This window comes from Cynara cardunculus, assembly GCF_001531365.2.
Source record: "Cynara cardunculus var. scolymus isolate 2C chromosome LG 8, CcrdV1, whole genome shotgun sequence".
NCBI classification, from domain to species: Eukaryota; Viridiplantae; Streptophyta; class Magnoliopsida; order Asterales; family Asteraceae; genus Cynara; species Cynara cardunculus.
In genome coordinates, this window is record NC_037535.1 from 18,245,309 (window position 1) to 18,266,274 (window position 20,966).

The following is a 20,966-nucleotide window of genomic DNA, read 5'->3' on the forward strand; positions in this document are numbered from 1 at the left end:
AAAAAAATGAGTGCTTAAGAATATTTTTCTGAAAACATATTTTATAAAATCTAATAATTATAATAATTTTTTAATAAAAAGATTCAAATAAAGTGGGTTATTTGTCTACTAGTGTTTGTTATAAAGTTAATAATTAAAATAATAATAACAATTAATAATATATTTTGGAAATATAATAATAATTAAAAAATTAAAGGGATCAAAAGGCATTTGACCTAGCGGTATATGATTCCTTAACTTTTTAGGAGGTCAATGATTTAAACATCACCAAAAATAAGAAGGATGTATGAATTTATATTTATTTTATTTATCGTATATAAATATTATTTAGTTAAAAAAAATTGGAGGGTTTGAAAAGTAAGAGTGGGGAGGGGGAGGAGAGGGGTGGTGGATGTACGGGGGGCAGCACGTGATGGAAGTAAATGCAGGAGACAGCATAGAAAAGACAAGGTTGGGAGGCATTTATGATGTCGTATACGTGTGAGGCTGTCAGTGGTTCCTATATACGTGGGTCCCACGATATAGAAAGGGCAATGATGTCTTAATGATATATAAACAGAGAAAACCATATGTCAGATCACTCCCCACATTTACTACTCATATTCATCGTCATTTATTTCCCACTACTTTTTATAAAATAAATATTTACTGAAAAATTGAAATTTTCTTATTTTTAAGGGTGTTTTTATCGTGTCTTTTAATTATATTCCTTATATTTAATTAAGGAATTGTTTACTTGCAGATTAATTAGTTTTATTAGTCTATTTGATTTATTTGCACAGTTTATTTGGATTGTTTATTTATGTCTTATTCGTACAGAACATGGCTTAATCGCACATATAGAAATGGTGTTATGTACTCATTCAGCCACAAAAAATGACACTCATACCTCTTATTTAAAGCACCATTTCCTTCCCATATGAGACACCCCATCGTTGGCCTATTTATGATTTTTTGTTTTGATGTTCAAATAATTAATATTGGAGGATAAATCGGCCATTTATGTTATTCAGACTGTTGGTTCGGATAAACAAAGTAAACAACAACACTCATTTAACCAGACAAACAAATTTATCCATACATAACTAAATAAAAAATTTGGTAAACAGTACCTAAATATAGTAATGTTTTATTAACTTACATATTTTTGGTTTAAAGATTTTATCGTTTATTCTAATATAGTTTTAGAAAATTATATAAACTAATAATAATCTAATTTTTTTTTTAAATTCACATGTTGATTCAACCATTTTCTTATTTGATTATTATTTGCATATGAACGTGATTGTAATTATAGATGTAGGCTTGTTTGACTAAATATGGATTTTAGAAAACATTTATATTCGTTGATGATTTTAAATAATTGTTACACATAATATGAATAAAATCTAAGTTTATCAGTCGTATATGTCTTAATTAATTAATAAATTTTAAAAAAAATAACTATAAAACCATTTTTTTATAATTTTATTATTTATAAAAGAAAAGAAATATAACTTTATTGTTTATATAACTTATAAAACATTTTTAGAATTGTTATATTTGTTTTTTGACGTACTAAATCTATTGAATAATGATAATGATGTTAATATTTGTTGTGTTTTTGGAAGTGATGACTTACACATGAAGTGTTTGTGGAAGGAGGATTCAGTACAAAACAATAGATTTTACTTTTTAATTCTATATTTTGTATCAAACAAAGAATTACAGATTTGTTGCAAAAGTTAAGAAGAATAAACAATCTGATTGTTGAAAATTTTCTAACACTGAAAGAGTGAAGAAAGAAAGTACTCTTTCAAATCCAAATGACTGAGATAGTTCTTCAAATATTGACGTCGATTTTGTCTAAGAAACTATCACAATGAAGTTTGTTAAAACGGATGAGTAACAATGAATTACAAAGGTGACATTTTACAGCCATTATTGTATTAAATGTTATTGTCCAACTTTAACATGTGTTTTCATCTGATTTGTGGAACAATACATGTTTGTACAGGGGGGATGCAATGACAAAAAGAAGGGGGGAAGGGACCCCAGTCAAAAACTCAAAAAAAAAATCATAGGTTAAGATTTAGATGGTACATGATTTACCTTTTACTTCCCCCATTACATTTTTCCACGGGCCCCCAACCTCAATCGAAACCGTTACTCTAACCAAAAAAATCTGTTGAAATCAATAAAAAAAACCAAAAAAGTTATTTGAAATCGACAAAAACACTAAAAAAATCCCTTAAAATCAACCAAAAAACTTTAAAATTTCTTCGAAAACGTTGTAATTAGGTTAAAAACACATCGGATGATTTTGCGGGTTTTTACTCTACCTTAAAGGTGACCTCACTGAACAAAAATCATGGATCTGTCACTGTGTTTGTACTCTTCAGTTCTGCATGTGTAGATGTAGGGGTGAACATGGTACGATATCATGTTCATTTTTTCAAATATCGTGTATCAACCAATTATAATGGGTACACAAAATTTTATACCGTGTACCAACCAACTATACTTGGTAACAACTTTTTTCAATTGTTAGGAGTTCAACCAATATCTTTCTATTCATCAATATCATAATTTAGAAACTGAAAATTCTTATTTAAAATTTAAAATAAAAATATGTTGTATTATACTAAACTTTAATTAATAAACTATTAAAAGAATAAGTCGGCACACGACTTTTAATACCACAAAAATCAACCAATTTTTGATAGTTAGTACGCTACTACAAACCAATTAGGTCGGTACAACTAATTGGTACCAATTAAATAGGTACAATTGGTATAGAAATTGGTTGGTTTGTCATGATACAAAATTAAGACCCCTAATCCTATGTATGTTGAGGGAACAGTAAAAGAAGTATGACTAATAAAATAATGTTTTAGAACTTACTTGGACTGACATGTTGTACATGTTCTCATACAGGACGAGTGTAGGAATAGTAGGTGAGCCAAACTTGCTGGATAAGTTTTTACTCCAAAATCTTGCTTGCCGGTAATATCATTTGTCAGACTATTATTTGACTTTATCTTGTATTGATCTTCTCTTTGACTAGATGACAACCATTTCACTTTTGGTGGCGAACTGGTGATATTGATCTCATTTCAACTAGTTTTCGATTTTGTTGAAGGCATTTCATTCTTGGACCAATACAAAAAGTTAAAATACTTTTACAAGTAAAAATCTTATCTTAGTCTATTTTGAAATATAAGTTATATATCAGATTCCAACTGTAGAAATATTATGAAGATGCTCTAACAGATATCAAAAAGACTTGGTATAAATTATAGACATTTTTTTACTTAAGCTGCAATAGACCAATAAGAAAGTCATTCAGATTTTCTTGATCGGATGAGAACTTCTTAAAACAGAAGAATTGATTTCACAATTTATACCAAAAGATTTTATGATTGTGTTACATCCGAAACTTATGCTTAAGGTTTGGATGTTACTCTTTCGGAACTACATCCGATGAATGAGGTTGATCAGATATATTCTTTGTAAGGCAGTAATCAAGAATTTCTTATCTAAGTGTTGATCAGATGCTATGAGTATTATTTACAAATCCGACAGTTGAGACCAACAATCTTCCTTATTTGTTAAAAATACAAATAGATATCCAGAGGAGCGATCAAATAAAAACCGCCTTCATTTGTGTAAACCAATCTCATCAATCCATTTTCTTGATCAATAGTCAAGATTAGTTTAGTTTATTTTAGGAAATAAAAAAAATATATTAAAAGTTTTATTTTATAATAGCGAGAAAGCAAAATGGTAAACCCAACCACATCTTAAACCTCATGAACCTGTTTCATGAAATTTTTCACTATTCATCATGCACCCATTTCATGCATCTTAAACCTCATCACGCACCCATATCCTCATGAACTCTATTCATCATGCATCCATTTCATGATGTATCAATTTCATCATGCACCCATTTCATAATCATTTTCACTTACTTTATGCACCAATTTCACCATGTATGAAACAAGTCTCATCATGCACTCATTCCATAATCATTTTCACTTACTCCATGCACCAATTTCACTATGTATGAAACCGCTTTCATGAATATATTTTTTTATTCTACTACTGATTTCATGGATTTATTACTCTAATAACTTACGATTTTCATGAATCTTGACAATAATAAATCGAAACACAATATAACAAAATCTAATTTTTAATATTATATAATTTAAATAAATATTTAAATGTTACCATTTATAAAATTTCCTTTATTATGTTGCCTTAATTAAGATTTATTAATAACTTTCATAATTAATAAAAAACAATGCAAATGACCAATATACCCTTAATGATTAAATTTAATTAGAAAAAAATTGAATTTTTTTATTGGTCGAAATTAGTTTACACGGTTTCTAAGAATTGCATGGTTTTCATTTGAACGTGCCTCTAGATATCCATGTGACAAACACTTAGAAAAAAATGGTATTGAAACCCAAAAATTCGAACTCATAGATTCAATGATCCATATTTTATTCTTTTTGTTCTTTTCTTTTTCTAATTTTTTTTCTTTTTATTTTCTTCCATCCTTTTCTTTTCTTTCTTTCATTTTCTTTGGATTACAAAACATAATATAATTAAATACATAAGAGACAACAACAAAAATTAACTGGACATAAGTAAGCAACTCACATCGTTAAGATATAATAAAAAATGATTACAAGAATCATGGTTGAATTTTCATGGTTGAAGATGAAGGTGATCTGATGTTTGATTTCTTCTAGAAACTTCTTTCTTTTGCCTTCTTTCAAATCTTCAAACGTCATTTTGCATATTTTAGTGAGAAGTTAAACGGTGCCACCTTGAACTATCCAACCTATGATAAGGAGTTGTACGTGGTTGTCAGAGCTTTGGAGACATGGCAACACTGTCTTACACCTAAGGAATTTGTGATCCACACCGATCATGAATCTCTTAAGTATTTGAAAGGCCAAATGATATCTTTCATAGAGACATTTCCATACGTTGTGCGTTATAAGAAAGGTGGTATGTATTCGAAGATGAATTGTCCTGAAGAGGGAGGGGATGATGAAAACCTTATCGAATAAAAAGGATACAAGCGTGATGGAAATTGAAAGCTCGATGGAAAGTCATATGAAGTTGATCCACTTAAAGGAGTGCATGGACCGATGACTTTTGCAAGGAGAAAGTGGATGCAAGAATCTTTGGCTAATCTCATCATTTCAGCCCCTTTGGAAGACACCCAAGACCTCAAGCCCGATTGGATAAACTATCTTGTGTTGTTGGGCTAATTTTTACATATTTGAATTGTCCTTCAAGGCCCAATATTACATTTTCGTTTTTTTCCCTTTATTTAAATAAAAGTAGTCTTGAAAGTAAATTTAGTTATTATGAGGGAATCCTAAGATTTTAGGTGTAAATAATGTTTTTAAGAGCCTTTAATCTTGTACTTAATAAGGGTCTAGTCTTTCCCCTATAAATAGGAGCTTTTCAAAGCATTTGTAAGCATCTTTTCATCAAATCAATGTCTGGTGAGGTTATTCATTTACTTGTCGGTTCTCTTGATTGAACGAATCTGGGTGTTGCAAGACTGATAGTGCTTGCAGTTCTCACTTGGCTTATCACTAGGTTTCTTCCCCTTAGTGTGGTGCCTTAACTTTAACAACGTGTTTCCTTGCAACTCAAAGGTGTTGGATTTCATATATCCCTCGTTGTTGAGTTTCAATCGTAATGTTGTTGGGTTTCTTGGAAGAGTTTGTGTTTCTTCTTTCAATCTTCGATTGCTTACATTCTTTGCATTCCAAAGGTGTTGGTTTTGTATACCTTTCATTGATAAGAATTTAAGTTCTTGGAAGTATACGAGATCAAACAAGAACAGTCTGACATATGTTGAACTCTTCTTTGAGGGTTTCACATTAGCTTTTTTTTTCATGAAACTTGAGTACATGTTATATACGCACGTATATACACACAGGGGGTTCTTTCTGTTAAGAATTTTCTAATTTGTGGGATCCATAAGATTTATTTTAAATCCTATAAAAATTGATTAAAAATATATCTTCTCTCTCCTCTTTCCTATTTTCTCTCATCTCTCATAACATTCATGCATACACACAATTAAATATGCACTTACGGTGAACACATTTTGAACCTTTTTTTTATCAGTACTGTTATAATTTGTGTCAACACTCTGGATCTATAAAATCTGGCATAAATTTGTGAACATCAACTAAAATAACAATAACTTACTACTTTATAACACCATGTGAATTTTGTCAAACACATTATAAATACCCCACTAAGGAATTTTATTAAAGCTGTTTACTTTGTATGTACATTCAATTGGGTTTGTAGACGTACGTCAAAAGGAGAAGTGAGTAAAAGCGAGAGGGAGAGAGTTATTTTTGGTGTTTGACTTTCCTAAAAGTGCATTAAAATTTAATAAATCATATTAATTATCTTAAAGTAGTTGTTTAAAATGGATCTCACTGATCGCACAAATTTTTAAGCTCACACACACAAATATACATATATATATATATATATATATATATATATATATAAATATATATGTGTGTGAGAAAATTTTAAAAGAATCGTAGAAGAATGCATTCCCCCATCTACCAATCATTTATACCCAATTATTATGCCATTCTTTTATCAAGAATACTATATTATATATTAGTTCATATATCATATTAAAAAATTATAATATGTTATTAATTAATGAAATAGTTAATGATAATGAGAGAAGAAAATTCTTCAAAATTGTTAATTCCAATTGATTATTCATAATTAAATAAAGTCTGATTGAAGAAAACGTCATTATTTTTCGCGATGGAAAAAATTTATCATATTTTTAAAATATTTATACCTGACATGTAAAAGCTAAAAATCAACGTTTTTCATTTCTAATGATTACAAATGAAACGTTCTCTTCTTCTAACTTAAAACTGAATATGAAAATAAAGATATTTCTAGAATAGCATATGGTTTGTGACATATGCAACCATATATTTTTCAAAGTTAAATCTAAGTATAATTGTTTAGTTAATGTGTTTACTAAACGTTTATCCAGTAACTGCTTAGTGGGTAATTTTCTTTACCAGATGAGCATGGCAAGAGTCAAAAATCTTACCTATTAAGAGCAATAATAAAGATGAAGAGTCTTACTCAGTAAGTGAATGTGACGACTCTTACCCGGGTAAGCGCTTACCGGATAAATTGTTGCATATGATATCATTTTGATGTACTACAATCTTACACGGTAAAATGAATTACAATGTTAACTCGTAATGGTAAAAGCTTACCGGGTAAGCATTTAAGTAAACGGCCCGTAAATCATGATCATCTTTGGTTTATATCTTCTTGAACTCTGTACAACAATTCGTTTTTCTATATAAAATGCTTAAAACAGAATAATAGTAAATTGCTAACAAAAATAGGAATAAAATAATAAATGGCCCATGCAGGTCTCGAACCTGCGACCTTCGCGTTATTAGCACGACGCTCTAACCAACTGAGCTAATAGGCCCATTTGTCTACTTTTGTTTTCGGTCGTTTAAGTAGGTATTGTATATTGATGTGTCTTCAGTTATTCAAAAAAGAGAAAGTTCTAAATAAACCTAATAGACTTTTGTGCTTTCAGGTAGTGTTTGGTACGCAGACTAGATGGGACAGGACGAGACGGGACAAGACTAATTGTTTGTCCTATGTTTGGTACGACTAGGGCAGAACGGGACAAAACTATTAAAATGACCATATTACCCCTAAATGTTGTTCAATGTTATTTTATATCATATAATGATTGTAAAATGACAACAAATCAACCAAAATATTGTCATTTTAACTTTAGTCCCATGTTGTTCCACCTTTTTTGGTGGAACAAGAAATATCAAGATTTATCCCATTAAAATTAAAAATAGTCCCACCTTGTCTCATGTTTTTTTTGTCCATGGCATGCCAAACATGGGACTATTTTTTTTGTCTCGTCCTATCCCATGTAGAGTGCATACCAAACGCACCCTCAATAAATAAGTCTGTGGACAACTTTTTTTGAATGAATAAGTCGTCAGAGTTTCTAAAACCTATTAAATAAATCATTGGCTTTTTGAAACCTGTTAAACACATACTTGTGACAAATAAATTCTTATATTTATAAACATATACGTACGTTGGGCCAATATATACTAAAAAGTAGCGTCAAAATATGCCAAAAGTTACGCCAAAATACACCAAAATATATCAAAACTTGCTCAAAAAAAGTTGCGCAAGAATATATCCAAGTAATGTCTAATTTATATTAAACTGAAGGTCGTGTTATTATTTCTGATTGAGATATAGCCATTTGACTTTCTTGTGACTCTTCTTGGTGTTCAACAACAACCTCACTTGAAAATGTCTTTAATGATGAAACACTTGCGTATCCTCGATGTTAACTTTGTTGAAACATTATTAAAACTATAATAATAGATGTAAATTTAAAACCTCAACGACATTTTACAAATTTATTGTTGAACACATAAAAACTCAACTAGAAAAGCGTTCAGTATGGTTTCCATATTTTTATACTCGGCAACGATTCAAGGTTTTATACTTGGTTACACTCAATCCTGAGTACTCGAACCAAACCAAACTTGAGTAATCGAGCAACCTGAATGATTGAATCCGAGTAATCTAACGGAACAAAACCCCAGTAATCAAACATGGATCATGGCAACAGGCTGGGTTGGTGGCGATAGAGACAACGGGTTCAGTTGGGGGCGATGGCAAATGGTGGTGCTCGACGGCATACATGATTGAAGGGGGCATGGTGGGGCGACGTCTAGGCTGGGACAATTTAGGTTTAGGAAATTAGTTTATTGGGTTTTTTTTCTAATTTTCGCTTTTACTTGCATAGCATGTTGCAGATCATGTTTAATAAGGACTTGCTTGAAATGTTTTAAAATGTCTAATGACTTATTTATTCAAAACCATTATCGAAGGACTTCCAAAACATGCTCAAAAGTCCATCAAGTTTTTTTTTGTTGGTATTTTCCCGTTCAAAAGCTAGCATTTTATATGAACAAGCTTTTACGTGCTAGAGAAACAACTTTCGATTTCCAAACATGCTCAAAAACACGAATCGATATATAAAAAATTAGATGCAAAATCCCGAAATCAAACGGATAGACCTATAATCTATTCCCTATTCGAGAAAACTAAAACCACTTAACCTTATTCTATAGCCGATGCACGAGGAGAATGTTTCATTCCCTTCTCGCAAAAAAGGTATCACGTCACCCTCTGAAGCAGGTATCTCTGCAAGAATACCCGACCCGTTAATCAAAAACCAAAACGACATATTTTCATTTCTTAAAAAGGTATTTTTGCCATAACCATAAAGCAAATAATGATATGATTCAAGAAGCCAATCATTTTGAGCTTACACCATTTGAAACCTAAATATGTTTAACCAAATTAAGCCCACACAAACTTTTAACAAGGTTAAATATGTAATTTCACTAGAAAAACACAACAAAATACAAGAAAACCAACATCGAAGTTGCACTCATCAGTAAGCCCAACACGAACATTAGACTGTAGATGTTATAGAAACATGCTTATAGGAAAGCATCCTTCTCCAGCAGCTGCAGTACATCGTTCTGGTTGTTCAGTTTCGCAACATCAATCGGTGTTTTCCCATCCATGTTTTGCAGAGTACTAAATAGAAAGCAAAAAAAAACGATTGAAATTAAAATCACCATAAAAGAAAATGCAAAATCATTGAGGAATGTAGGTTATGGGTTAGGCTTACACAGCTGCACCGTTATCGAGCAAAAGGGATACACATTCTTTCCTGCCATAACCAGCTGCATAATGGAGAGCGGTGTTCTTGTTTTTGTCTAACGCATCCACCTTCGCCCCAGCCTCAAGGAGAGCTTGGGCACATTTCACCTACAATTGTAGAGGTACGCTTAGTCAGTTTAACGGCATGTCAAAGAACTTCAAAAAACTTGAAATTACTTCGTGTAGAAACGTTCATGATAAAAGGAAATTTGAAGCATTTCTTTCCTAATAAACAGACATGAAAAAGAATTACCAAAATAGACGGCTATTTCCTTTTGAGACCGTCTTAAAATAAAATACAACATTGATTTTCTAAAGAAATGTTTAATCCAAATTTACATATTTGTCCATTAGCAACACCGTATAACATTGGTATCACAAATTAGGGTTGACAAAGTTCGTCGTCACTAATTAATAATCAAACATTTAATATTAAATTTACTGTGTCAAGTCAAACATTGCAGATGGAAGAAATATATTCCTCTAGCCTTAGGCCTTTTTAAGAACATGATCTCTGAATCGAAGTTCTTGGAGACGCTGGATTGGGGTAGCAGACTAGGTGGCGACTGATGAATGGTTTAGTCAAGAAAGGGAGCCGGAGAGGTAGATAGTGCGGGATTGGTGAGTAGTTAGTTCGTTCATCCAAGCCCTAAGTTAGATCAAGGGTGTGCAATTTCTCTTTACTTTGGTTATGTTTATCTTCTATTTGTATTTTATTGCTTACTTCTATCTAGCTTTTCAAATTTTTATCCTTCCGAATTTCTATCTTCCACACGATTTTCACAAGCCGGGGGTCTTCAAAGAAGCAACCCCTCTACTTTTTGCAGTAGAGGTCAAGCCTGCATATACATTACCCCTCCCAGACCCCACCTCCAGGTGGGATATACTAGGAACGTTTTAGTTTGGCTTGGTTTGGATTTTATGTCCTCTACGCATTGTTGACAAAAAGAAATTAATAAACGCTGCAATTGATAGACAAACTGAGATCAGGAGTCAAAAGGATCTTAAGCTTTCTAGGTGCTAAAGAAAAAACTTTGAAGCATCGAAACAACCTGGGGAGCAATGAAGAGCATATTAACATATACGAAGCAAATAACTTCCAAGATACAATCCTATCTTACCTCCCCATATCCACAAGCAAAATGTAACGCTGTCCTTCCCTCTGAATCTTCTTCATCTTTGTTGGCACCGGATTCCAATGCCTTTTTCAAACCCTGGTTATTTACAGAACCAAAAATAACAAATAACCCTCCTTTTAATAATAGAACATGAAGGCTAGATCGTGAGGCAATCGGCAAAAGCATTGTCCCCGATGAAAATATAACATAAAGAAATTACATGTATTCTTCAGTGAAACAGATATATAACCAGCATGAGAAAACATGGTCTAAAGAGTTGAGCATTGCCTTTGGCAAACAAATTAAAGGGAACAGCATCACAAAGTCCCCGACAACATAGAACACAACACGAATCTACATGGATCCTTTGGTTAAATGACCTAACCGTTTTTTTAAATCCATGATCTTCTGACAGTGTGGAGAATGCCCACGACTTAACAAAAGAATGCAACTTCCACACTCAAAAATGCCTAGAAACCCCATCAGAAGGTCATGGTTTTAAGAAAGCACTTATCAGGGGGTAATTTAGCTAAGTAACCCAATTCTACAGCTTTTCTTAAAAGGTACCTGTTAGATTCCCACATCGGCAAGACTTAGACCACTTCTCGGTATATGTTGGAACCTCCCTTCTCTCCACAAGGGCTCTTTGGAGAGTAATTTGGGGGTTCCACACATTCTCACGTGGCATCAGAGCCAAGGTCTAGCACTCAAGGAATTCGACACTCTTGAGGCAATACGTACACGTCTACGCCCCTCTCGACACTCGGGACAATCTGTGCCCATCTAGTCTCTGTTGGAGGGGGCGTGTTAAGAGTCCCACATCGGCTAGACTTTGACCATTTCGCTTCACCAAATGTTGGAACCTCCCTTCTCTCCTCAAAGGCTCTTTTGGAGAGTAATTTGGGACCTCCACATATGCTCACAGGACCCAAAAAAATCTGTCCCCTGGCTAACCGAATAAGCCACGCATCCCATTAAGCCGTTTCCAAACATCCCCTTAATTATGACTACGTAGATTTGGAACCAACATAGATAATATACCAATCCAAGACATCGACCACATGAAAGAGGGGCTTTGAAATTGAATGATATGATGATCACATAATCATAGTAAAAAAAGTATACTTAAACTCGAGTACCTCAATGTCACCAACACTAGCAGTCTGATGAACAATAGACTCATCCTCATTTACATCTTCTTCAGCTTCATCTGCAACAGGATTTGCAGCGGAAGCGGTAGCATCTTCAGTGACTGCAAGTCCCATTGCTTCACCCAGTTTCTTTAAAACATCTTGATCATTCCAGTACCTAGTTTGTGGTCAAGAAGAAAAAACTGAACAATTAAAGATCCATGAAGTAATAAATAGTTGATAATATTTCTGAAAGTACAAAATAAAATCACAATTCTCAACTAAAAGCCAAAGGAGAGCTACAGAATGTAAGCCTACCTTGAAAATGATGAAGAATTGCAACAATATAGGTATAAGATGTTAAACTTGATGAGAGATGGAATTACAACAGCAAATGATTTACAAAACTATCAAAGTGCGACTGGAACACTGTGCATCACATTGTTAAGTATGTCTTCCTCGTAAAACCAAAACCCTGAACATGTTCTCAAGACATCCAGATTTCCGTCCATGTTACATGAAAATATAAACATCGAAGAAGTTCTGCATTCACATACATGCTTTAGTGATTCTTGACAAATAATAACTACATGATCATTGATAAGTAGACTTCATCGTCTACAGCAGTGTCTGGAGTTTGTCAAGTAAAAATGTGGTGTGAAATAAAATCAACATGAATGCTGCACATGCTACAATGAAGTCAGTTGCAAGACCCAAAAATGTTAATTGACTGTTAATTTTTGTGCTTCTTTTACAAATAGTCATTCTCTATTTTACTTATTTATTTGTAAAGATAGATGTTGGTTGGAACGGGTGATTCAGTAATGGAAAAGATTGAAATAAATCAACTGGGATTAAGGATGTTCAAATTTTTTTCCCCACACATTATCATACCAAATAAAACTTATTACTTCCTCTGTCCCAAAATAAGTGTCCATATTTCTATTTTAGTTTGTCCCAAAATAAGTGCCTACTTTCCAATTCTACCCTTAATTATGAGATGGAGACATTCATTACTCCATCTATTATCAAGAGTAAAGTTGTCATTTAGTTAATTAAAAAGTGTAATAATCACACATTTCTACAACTGTGTGCCTTTTTAATTGTGGGCATTTATTTTCAGCAGGAGAGAGTATAACTTAGTTGTATATTATCATGATATGTGAGATACAAAACCTCATCATTGCTGTTGGACCTCCAGATTCTATCTCTTCTAAAATGGGTTTCAAGGATGGATCTTCTTTGATACGTGCCATCCGTTCTTCAAGCTGATCCTTTTGAGCTGGATTTGATAAGCTCTCAAGCATCTGAGACATTGATGGATCCTACAAGATATAGAAAAAAACATTTTTGATAGTCCATTCTACCGTATTACATAAACAACCCCATATAATATGCTTAAGAAACTTAATACCTGCATCATAGCACTACCAAGGCGCTCAGCCATGTTCATGAATTGAGGGTTTTGCATAACCTGCTGCATAGTTGAATAATACTGTTGCGTATCAAACTGGGGAACACCTTCAGCACCATGAAATGTCTGCTGGAGTTGCTCTGCCATCTGATTGAATGAGGGATCTTTTGCTATTTGCTCAGCTAATTCCTTGATGCTTGGGTCCTGTAAACGTCCCCAAAAAGAACAAAACTGTAAATCATCTCTGCATCTAAAGTGTGAAATACCATTCAGGACCAATATTGTTAAAGGATCCCAACCTTGTATGGCATGCATGAAAAGAATGATGTAATAAATCAATATATTATAATACAAAATAACTCCACGTTGTATAACATCGCTATCACGCTTCATGTAGATTCTTTTTTCTTCCTTGAACTTGGCACTGGTACCAACTTTTCTTACAAAAAAAGCGACTCATTAAACAACTCAACTTCACTGACATTAATAGTAGTTAACTAAGGGCCTGTTTGGAAGTAACTTAATGAGCTTAATGAGCCCTTTAGCTTATTCGGGCAGCCATTTTGGAGTGTTTGGAAGCAGCTTAATGATTTAGGGAGGAGCTTAGCGAATCAGCTTTTTGGGGTTACCCTTGTGCACACAGACACAACATTTTCCACCCACATACCCCTATGAAAATCAAGGTACATAGCAGCTCTCTCAAACCTCTCTCTCAAATTCCCAGATCTGAAAAACGAAGACCATGTAGAAATTACAAGGAGATGCAGGTGCTCCGTAGCTCTTCTTCTCGCCGTCAACATACCCTTTGCTTTGCCATTTCTGTGTCCAGATCGATTTGCAAAATCGACAGACCCTTTGCTTTGCTATGTCATCTCTGTCGATACTCCCCTCCTCCTCCTTACTGTCTCTGCCATGGGGTTTTCTGGAAAATCTGAAGTGATGAATCACAAGAGATGGGTCTTGAGAGGTGAATCGAAATCGGAAGGGGTTTTCTGGAAAATGGAAAATGATGGGTTTGTATTTTCTGGAAAATTGGACGTAACTATCTTTTGTTTAGGTTTAGATATGAATCTCTCAAATCTTCTGAATTTAGATTTCAAGTTGTAGGTTTATCACGGACGAAAAAGAGGTTTCTTCATTTGGGTTGTTTATTCTTTGTTGACATTCTAACTTTTGATATATTCTTGAAGATGATGGTGTTCTTGAAGACAAAAATAATGTTCTCTGGTTCAATCTTCTAAAGGGATGGATTTTCTTATATGTTCTTCTAAAGGGATGGATTTCTTTTTGTTGAGATTCAATCTTCACAAAGATGATTGTGTTCTCCAAGAGTTTCAGATTCGATCTTCTAATTTGGTTTGTTCTTTAATGAATTCTAATTTGATGTTTAGAGATGAATAGACCAAAAATGACTAGAAAGATAAAATCGTAGTTTTCATCATTCAAACAGATTATTCAGCACAACAGACAAACAACAATTTTATTTAACTCATACAGCTAACTTTATCTGCATCCATACATGACTTAATGAAAAAACAACCAAACAGCCCCTAAATCACATATAAAATGATCTTCTCAGTCATAAATAATATTAAGGCGGTAACAAAAAGAATATGTTAGAATTTTCTTCATAAAGACATGAAGATATTTAAATCTCAGGTTCCAATAATACATGTTTCTTCGTTTGAAAAAGAACACAACAAAACTCTTGGCTATTTGCAAATATGAGATGGAACATCATGTAAACTTCGAATATACAGCACTAAGACCAGTAAAAATTATTAGATTCAGGAACAAGATTATGGAAACCATCAATGTTCCTGTGAAACTCACCGATTTTTCCTATAACGAAAGAGAGCATTATCATGAGGGAAAGAGATGGTGTATTTACTTGCTATTTTCTTGTATATAGGAATTGTGGTGAGTTTGATGGTTGCTGTAGATTTTTTTCTCTTTGCTTAATGGACAACAGAAGAGTATATGCATGCATATGTGCATGCAAGTGGGTGTGCATAGACACATAGTTTTGATTTAGTCATGTATGGGCATGAAAGAAGAATCATACATTAAGTAGACCAGCCATAGATGAGAAGTCAAAAGGATTTGCAGCAAATCCAGCTCCAGGCATGGAAGGTATAGCAGGTATGCTTCCCGACTGCGTATCTGTGGAGCTTGACTCAGAGGAAGTTTTCTTCATGGCTGGATCTGTCTTCTCTTCTGCATTGGAAATAACACATATTAAGAAACTAGAAATAAACAAATATATTTTAGTGTATAAACACATCATGCATCAATAGGCCAACAGACCATTAATAAATATAGATAAAAGAACTCACACCTGTCAGCAATGCATCTAATCAACGTGGTCAATCTAGGTGATAGCAAACATAATAGAAATGGCATCCTTAAAAAGCCACAGTTCATCACCCATACCTCTCAGGATAATGGCTGCCTAGAGCAGCAAAGCCAGAAGCCATAATCCAATTTATCTTTCTTATAATCAAGAACTTAGGGGACTCTATTCTTTGCATGTCAGATCACCCACACACACACCCTTCATGTGTTGAGTGGTCCATGCACTATAAGATGTATAATCAAAAAGAAGAAATATGCTGAAGAAATGGTTCAAACAGCACTTGGAAAGACAGAAATTCTGGAGCTTCATTTTCATATTGGTCCAAGGAACAGAAATTAATATGATTCTCCATCAAGCTAACTTAATATGGTGTATCCATTCATCAAGCATCGGGACCTAGATTACGATGCTACCCATATATCTTGACATCCAAGCCTTGTTTTCTTAGCCAACCATACTTGGTTAAGCTTTGCAAGAGCAAATTTTATCACCTCTGTTTAAGAAATCAAATAATGCAATCTAAAGTAAAAGTCTTTTAGTGAAGCCTACCTCTGGTTTCATTGTGTAAATCATTCTACTTCAAGCTAAATTTTCATATTCTCTTAAGGTTCTAAAAGGTAATTTTTGAAGAAAAATTCAATCAGAATGTAATGAAATAACAGAGTCAAGTTAGATATGAATAGTGATTCTGCTATTAGGTTAAAGCAGACAAATTATAGTCATAGTGTACAATTATTTAACAATATCCAATAACATGCAACCAAAGCTTGAGAAGATAAATTTGTGGGATCAGATCGTTCTTCTTGATGAGAATCAATGAAATTTTTAATCGACAGTTCTTGTTGCAATGAATTCAGGAACTAATATTCAGAAGCACTTTATTTCACTAGAGCAGATCGAATTCTCGTTCCTAGTGGAGACTTAACAATGAAGTGAACAGCATATTGAGAAAATTCTCCTTCTCTCTTTTTTATTCCTTCCATATGAGAATAATTCTTGCTCTACCTGACATAGTTACCCAAATTGCTAGTTGATAAACATACACTTATATCAACATAATTGAATGGTCTAAAGTCAACTGAGATAGTTTGCATATTGATAGAAATAACTACATAAACCTGGAGCAAGAACCCTTTTGAATGTTATCATCAACCAAAACAGCATCATCACTAATTCCCCAACAGAAAATTAACCAAAAAAGTAATCGGTCCCTTTCCTGAGAATTCAATGAAAGATCCAGCCTCATGTTTGTAGCCAAGGGGGTGGGTGATAGAATTTGAGCATTTCTGCTAAAAAGGAGACTACAAGCAAACACACTCAAGTCAAGTAAAGCCGGGGAAACCAAAAGGGTGTGGAGCTGAAGCTGTCATTGTGATGAGTCATTCCTCATGCATATAAACCACTCACAAGGAAACCATAGAATTTTGTATTTACTATTTACCAATGGATGTCACAAAAGCATGGAGATAGTTATGATTCAAAAAGATGAATGCAGTATTGAGAACTTTCCCTCATAACTTAACTCAAAGAGATCTTCAAACTGAGATGACAAAAGCAGGTGCATGAATGTTTATTATAACATCTTTTAAAGATATAAAAACGTTCATTTAGAGAGGAAATAGCATTGAGCTCTGACAGAAGATGAAGAAGAGAAGGAAGGAAACAAAAACACAAGTAGAACATACACATATGTGGTGTCGATTGTACTATGTGTACCTTTAAAATTAAAAGGTGTATCTGAACTAAATAGAATGCATTATGAACAAAAGCATCAGAATATACAAAAATAAAGTACAAGACAAACAAAATGAACAACCTGAAGCATAAACCCCAACAAAACAAAAAACGTATCCAACAATGAAGAAAGATGACGTTGGGTCTAAAGAAAAGGCATGATACTCAAAGCCTTAACTAGGGATGGAAGGAAAGATCAAGAAAATATTTGAAATATTGTAGTTCCTCGAGAAACCTATATACAAAAAGTATCAGCAAATATATGTGGCTATCCCTTAAAAAAAGTCCTAAAACACTATCAGAGAAGATAAATGTAGTGACAATTGTAAAAGATAGCCATCAGAAATCAGCGTTACAGAAATTTTTAGATCACCACAATAGCTTGCATTGTTGCGACCTTATTACAGCATCACTACCAAAGCTAAAATCTTCACAATCGTATAAAGGACTTGAAAGTATGGATAATTATTCTTTTCTAAATTACATAAACAAGTCAGCTAAATTGTAGAAGAAACAACATCTTTCTTTTCTTAAGCAATTAGAAAATAAGAAACAGTTAATCTAGTTAAAGATAATTACATACTTACAAAATCCCATCTCAATTTATCCTACATAAACAAGACAGCTAAGCTAAAACCGAAAAACCTTTGGACCCAAAGCATCTATCTTTAGCAAAGATGTGGGCAAGGACCAGTGACCAACAAAAGAAACCAAACTACTTGAGATAAAAGATTCAATTTGAGATATATCAAGATAAATACATGGACTTTCAATACTAGAGATCAAGATTTGTAGAAGAAACATCTTCTTTTCTCAAGGGGTTAGAAAATAAAGAAATGGTTAATCTATTTAAGGTAATTACAAACTTACAAAATGCCATTTCCATTTATCCTATTTCATCATATTCAGGATCTGATGTGGTTCCAAAGGATGAACGGTATATTGACAGTTCCAACAAGATTTGAAGAAAGAATCTAGTTTTTTTATTTATTTCATCTATTTCATGACTGGAACAGGGGAGGATACACGTTAAACCACAGTGTTGAATCACAGGAGAAATTTGAAGAAATGGAAGATTTATTCACTCTACAAATAACCGAGCGGAACTGGTATCATAAGAGATTTTCCTTTTCTGTTGATTCCTATGGATTGGATCCAAAACAATTCTTGAATGCGGTATTCAACTCAAACTCAAAGTATGAATAGGAAACGACATATTAAACTAGTGAACCTTGATCATAGTACAAAACTCATGATTTAATTGAGTCTTGGCTCAAATCCAATAGTTAGATATTCCAACTCATATAATGCAAAGGAACTATAAGCCAACAAGGGGGAAAACCACTTTTCCATTCGTATGTAGCGAAGGTGTTGACATGAACGAGCCAACAGTAATACACAAGATCTATTTTTTGGGAGGTGGAGGGGACATATGTATATGATAGTTTTGACTTCTTTCATCCAATCCCTGAAATAAATAATGATGATTAGAAAGGACATTTTGCCTCTTTGATCCTTTCCCTCTTGTACACTCAAAGTATCAAAAGGAACATCTAATTTCCTCCGTTTATTTCCCATTTCAATCCCCCACCAAAACCCCAAAAATAGGAACGAGGGAAAGAAAGGTCCCTTATACTTGTATGTTCTTGGGTCACAATTCAGGACTTGCATAAATTTAACTCGGGCTTCATCAAAAAACCTTGTGCAAAGGAGCAGCTAAAAGTACATAATGCTTGATTGAGCAAATTTTGTGAGGTCAATCAAGTATTAGTGCTTAACGAAATAAGTAGTGACATAAAATAAAAGTAATTTAACTCAACAGCCTAACGTACTCATCAATCAATCTTCTCTAATCAATTACTTGTATCCATCTAGACCATCACCACCATTAACTACATCAACATAACATAAAGAAGCACATACCCGTGGCGGTCGCAGGCTTGACTGCGGCGTCTTTCTCATTCACCTAACAAAAAACAAAACACAATCGAAAGCATCAACAAATCTACACTCGAATAAGAAATCAACTAACAGTTAGCATAGATCAAGATTCAAGAATCAATCAATCAACATTTACTAAAATCAAACAAAACTTTGAGAAATTGGAGATGAGAATTAGGAGAAAACGGTCAAAATCAAATTCCATAAACAAACAAAAGGAAGGTTGAATCAACAAGTTGTACCTGTGACATGACGATTGAAGTGATGAAAACAAATAACAAATAAACGAATCTAGAATCAGAGAGAGAGAGAGAGAGAGAGAGAGAGCAGGGAGGTTTTGATAAAACTCAGGTAAGTAGAGACGGTGAAGGCGTGGGCCACATCAATCCTCCAGCCTGACCAAATGAAAAAGAACGGCTCATGAATCCGGCTAGGCTTGCTCGGCTTGCTTTGTATTGTTGTTTTGGGCAGCTTTAGCCTTTAGTAGACTCATTGGGCCTAAATCATTTAAGCCCAAAATAACATTGTCTAAACGAAAATTTAAAAAAACCCAATTGATTTTAGTGTTTGAAATGATTAAGTTTTTTAACAATTTTATAAAATAATTAAGTTTTTGAACATTTCAAAATATAAAATAATTTTTTGGACTTTCTAAAACTTGTTAGATATATTCTTATGACCTATGTAATTGGTTAATGCGGTAAAATAATAAAAAAAATCTAGAAAAAAAAATCAATGAACATTCATATTTTAAATATTTAAGTCCTTAAACATTTTTCAACCAAAAGAGTACTTGGATCTATAAAATAAAATAAATATATCAAAAAAGTACTTACATTTAAAAACAGATTTTTGATAAAATTTATTTTAATTAAAAATAAAAAATATTTTGTCAGTGATTTTCCAAACTAAAAAGATTTAAAAAGAATTATTGATTAAATTTATTTTAATTAAAAATAAAATGTATCATGTATGTGATTTCTCAAATTAAAAAAATAAAAAAGATTTAAAAAGATTACTGATAAAGTTTATTTTAAATAAATATAAAATATATTTGAAATGTCCAAAAACTTATTTGTTCCAAAAAATTTGTTCACGAACTTAATCATTTCAAACACTAAAGTCCATAAAGTTTTTTTAGATTTTTTCAAAAATTAACTAATTTTAGAGTGAATTACGAATTTGGTACCTGTGATTTAACAAAAGTTATGAACATAGCATCTTAAATTCAAAAAATTAAGGATTTGATCCATGTAGTTATCATTTTGTTATGACTATGGTCCATCCACTAGCTTCGTTAACTGTTAGGCATGGGAATAAGCTTCAACCCATCGGGGAATCTGGTCCACCCACCCCGGTCAGGGATGGGGATTCCCCGCTAAATTGGGATTGGGGACGGGGAGGGGGATCCCTGTTTGTCTCAAAGTGGGGACGGGGACGAGTATGGTACTCCCCCCCCCCCC

At 33.2% G+C, this 20,966-nt stretch overlaps 1 protein-coding gene and 1 non-coding gene across 2 annotated transcripts; both read right to left on the minus strand.

Moving 5' to 3' along the window:
- Positions 1-7,442: 7,442 nt before the first annotated feature.
- TRNAI-AAU lies at positions 7,443-7,516 on the minus strand. Its single transcript has one exon. It is a non-coding gene; the product is annotated as a tRNA-Ile (tRNA).
- A 1,810-nt stretch (positions 7,517-9,326) lies between these two features.
- On the minus strand, positions 9,327-19,846 carry LOC112516455 (ankyrin repeat domain-containing protein 2B-like). The gene is made up of 9 exons (XM_025123503.1): positions 19,746-19,846; positions 19,486-19,528; positions 15,538-15,689; positions 13,473-13,676; positions 13,235-13,383; positions 12,068-12,236; positions 10,932-11,024; positions 9,779-9,918; positions 9,327-9,684 (listed from the first exon to the last, which is right to left on the minus strand). Exons 1-9 carry the CDS (start codon positions 19,752-19,754, stop codon positions 9,585-9,587), a joined length of 1,059 nt encoding a protein of 352 aa, XP_024979271.1. The 5' UTR covers positions 19,755-19,846; the 3' UTR covers positions 9,327-9,584.
- Between the last annotated feature and the right edge of the window lie 1,120 nt (positions 19,847-20,966).

Bases quoted from the DNA above. Each gene is read 5' to 3' on its own strand.
- LOC112516455 (XM_025123503.1), bottom strand. The intron at 13,677-15,537 runs GTATGATTCTTC...GGACGTTTACAG, and splicing joins CTATGGCTGGTCTACTTAAT to GACCCAAGCATCAAGGAATT. The intron at 11,025-12,067 runs GTACTCGAGTTT...GTAAATAACCAG, and splicing joins CTAGTGTTGGTGACATTGAG to GGTTTGAAAAAGGCATTGGA.